Raw genomic sequence first — 2,152 nt, 5'->3', positions numbered from 1 at the left:
ATCTTCACAGAGTGTGGTCAGTGTTGAAATAATAGTTGCTTGCAGACCACATATTTATATCATATGGCATCCAAGAAAAGGAAATATAACCCCATTTTATTATATAAAACTCCTGAAGTACATTATGTAATGACATGAATGGTTTTGTATCACTGCTCAGGTGTGAATGCATGTCTTTTCCAGAAATGAGTGTGAGACTGTGTGTGTGTGTGTTTGTGTGTGACTCTGTGTGTGATTGTGTGTGACTGTATGTGACTGTTTCTGTGTGTGTATGTCTGTGTGTCTTATTGTTTGTGACTGTGTGTGACTGTGTGTGTGTGTGTGTGTCTGTGTGTGTGTGTGTGTGTGACTCTGTGTTTCCTGGGCAAGTTGTCAGAGGACGGTATGGACGCGGGGGGTCCCATGGATGCTCCTTAGCTCTCTACATTCTCCGGATGCACATCTCACCCATAGTGAAGCTAGGAAACATTGGCTCCAGGGGGAAAGGTGGAGGAGGAGTTCAATGATGCACATCACAGCCATCAAGGACTTCTGTCCCTGCTGTGGGGTTAGCACTGCTTCCTGATGGACAACAAGGGTCCCCTTATTTGGATGGATGTGGGGCTCCCTGTGTTTGGTGCACTGAGCTGACAGCTCTCCTGGGGGTCAATGTGGACCCAGAGAGTATGGGTGAGGTCCACCAGCCCTGAGTTAACTCAGGCCTTTCAGCAGAGGGAGGGCCCTGTGATCTACCTGGAACCAGGACGGGGAGGGCACATGAAGAGTCAGACTCTTAAGGAGCTGTAACCCCCCGCCCCCAAACCCCTAGAGGGAGGGATGCAGAGCTGTTCACACAGGCCAATCCCAGTAACCCAGCTGTAGAGTTCATATTCCTCAGTGAAACATTGAAAAGAGAGTGAAAAAAAGCCACTTTTAGAATTTGTAGAGGAGCCTTGGTGAAGGAGAGTGCCCACTCCCTGCCGACATGTCACCTGCAAACACATGTCCCTTCTTCACTGTTGTCTGCGGTGAGAACATGAGAAGGAAGAGCCGTCCCCGGAGGCAGCTGAGAGCTTGAGGAAATCATTGAGAGGAAAGCCCTGTGCCCAACAGGAAGGCCCTTCCCTCATCTCCCTCTACCGCTGCTCCTGGGGCTGCTCTCTGTGCTGTGGGTCCTGAGCAGTCCCTGGTGTCCGGAGCACCCCTGATGGTCGCAACTTCTGGTGCAGGGAGGTTTGTGTCTGGGCTCACACTGATTTCACCTCAATGTGTATCTTGCACAGTAATACAAAGCGGTGTCCTCAGATCTCAGGCTGCTCATTTGCAGATACAGCGTGTTCTTGGCATTGTCTCTGGAAATGGTGAAGCGGCCCTTCACAGAATCGGCGTAGTATATGTAACTACTACCATCACTACCAATGCGTGAGACCCACTCAAGCCCCTTTCCTGGAGCCTGGCGGACCCAGTTCATCCCATAGCTACTGAAGGTGAATCCAGAGGCTGCACAGGAGAGTCTCAGAGACCCCCCAGGCTGCACCAAGCCTCCCCCAGACTCCACCAGCTGCACCTCACACTGGACACCTGCAAACACAGAGACACAAGGTGGACTGAGAATTAAATGGAAGCACCAACAGGCACAGGCACAGGTCTCAGCGCTCCCCACTCCTGACAACGACCTTGAGAAATGATCAGGAGGAAAACGCAGCTTGGCACCAAGTCCATGGTGTAGCTGCTTAGGTCCTATCTCAGGCGCTTGGATTCTGGGTGTCTCCCCAACATGCCGGGCAGGGGCCCCATTTTATGAGCAGGAGGAGAGCCCCATTTGCATGGAGTCTGCATATAAGGTGCAGCTGGGACCCTGGGCTGCATGCCTGACCTTGTCATTCTAGTGGTGACCCCAGATGGGAAAGACTTGGGATGCTGACCCACATCTCTTCCCTCTTTTCCGCAGACCCGGTGACCCTGATTGTGAAGCTGCAACCAGCACGGCTAGGGTTCAAGATCTGAACAAGGGACCAACACACAAAGGAAGCACTAGACAAGACATTTTAATTTAGAAATCATGGGGGAGACAGGTGGAAACTTCACGCTATCAGAGAAACCTCCCAAACCTCAGTCCTGTCTTCCTTTTATTCACTTGAATACACACTTTCCATTTAAGAATCAAACAGGC

The 2,152-nt window shown here is 51.1% G+C and overlaps 1 gene segment (V, D, J or C); it reads right to left on the bottom strand.

The window, feature by feature from the left end:
- Positions 1-1,237: 1,237 nt before the first annotated feature.
- LOC107184607 lies at positions 1,238-1,715 on the bottom strand. The segment is given in 2 exon segments: positions 1,238-1,560; positions 1,656-1,715. Coding segments are annotated over 2 exon segments (369 nt in total).
- Positions 1,716-2,152: the final 437 nt, after the last annotated feature.

The sequence above is a fragment of the Myotis davidii genome, unplaced genomic scaffold, assembly GCF_000327345.1.
Source record: "Myotis davidii unplaced genomic scaffold, ASM32734v1 scaffold6327, whole genome shotgun sequence".
In the NCBI taxonomy this organism is placed as follows: domain Eukaryota; kingdom Metazoa; phylum Chordata; class Mammalia; order Chiroptera; family Vespertilionidae; genus Myotis; species Myotis davidii.
The sequence above is the reverse complement of the archived record's forward strand: the minus strand, read 5'-3'. Positions and strand labels throughout refer to the sequence as shown.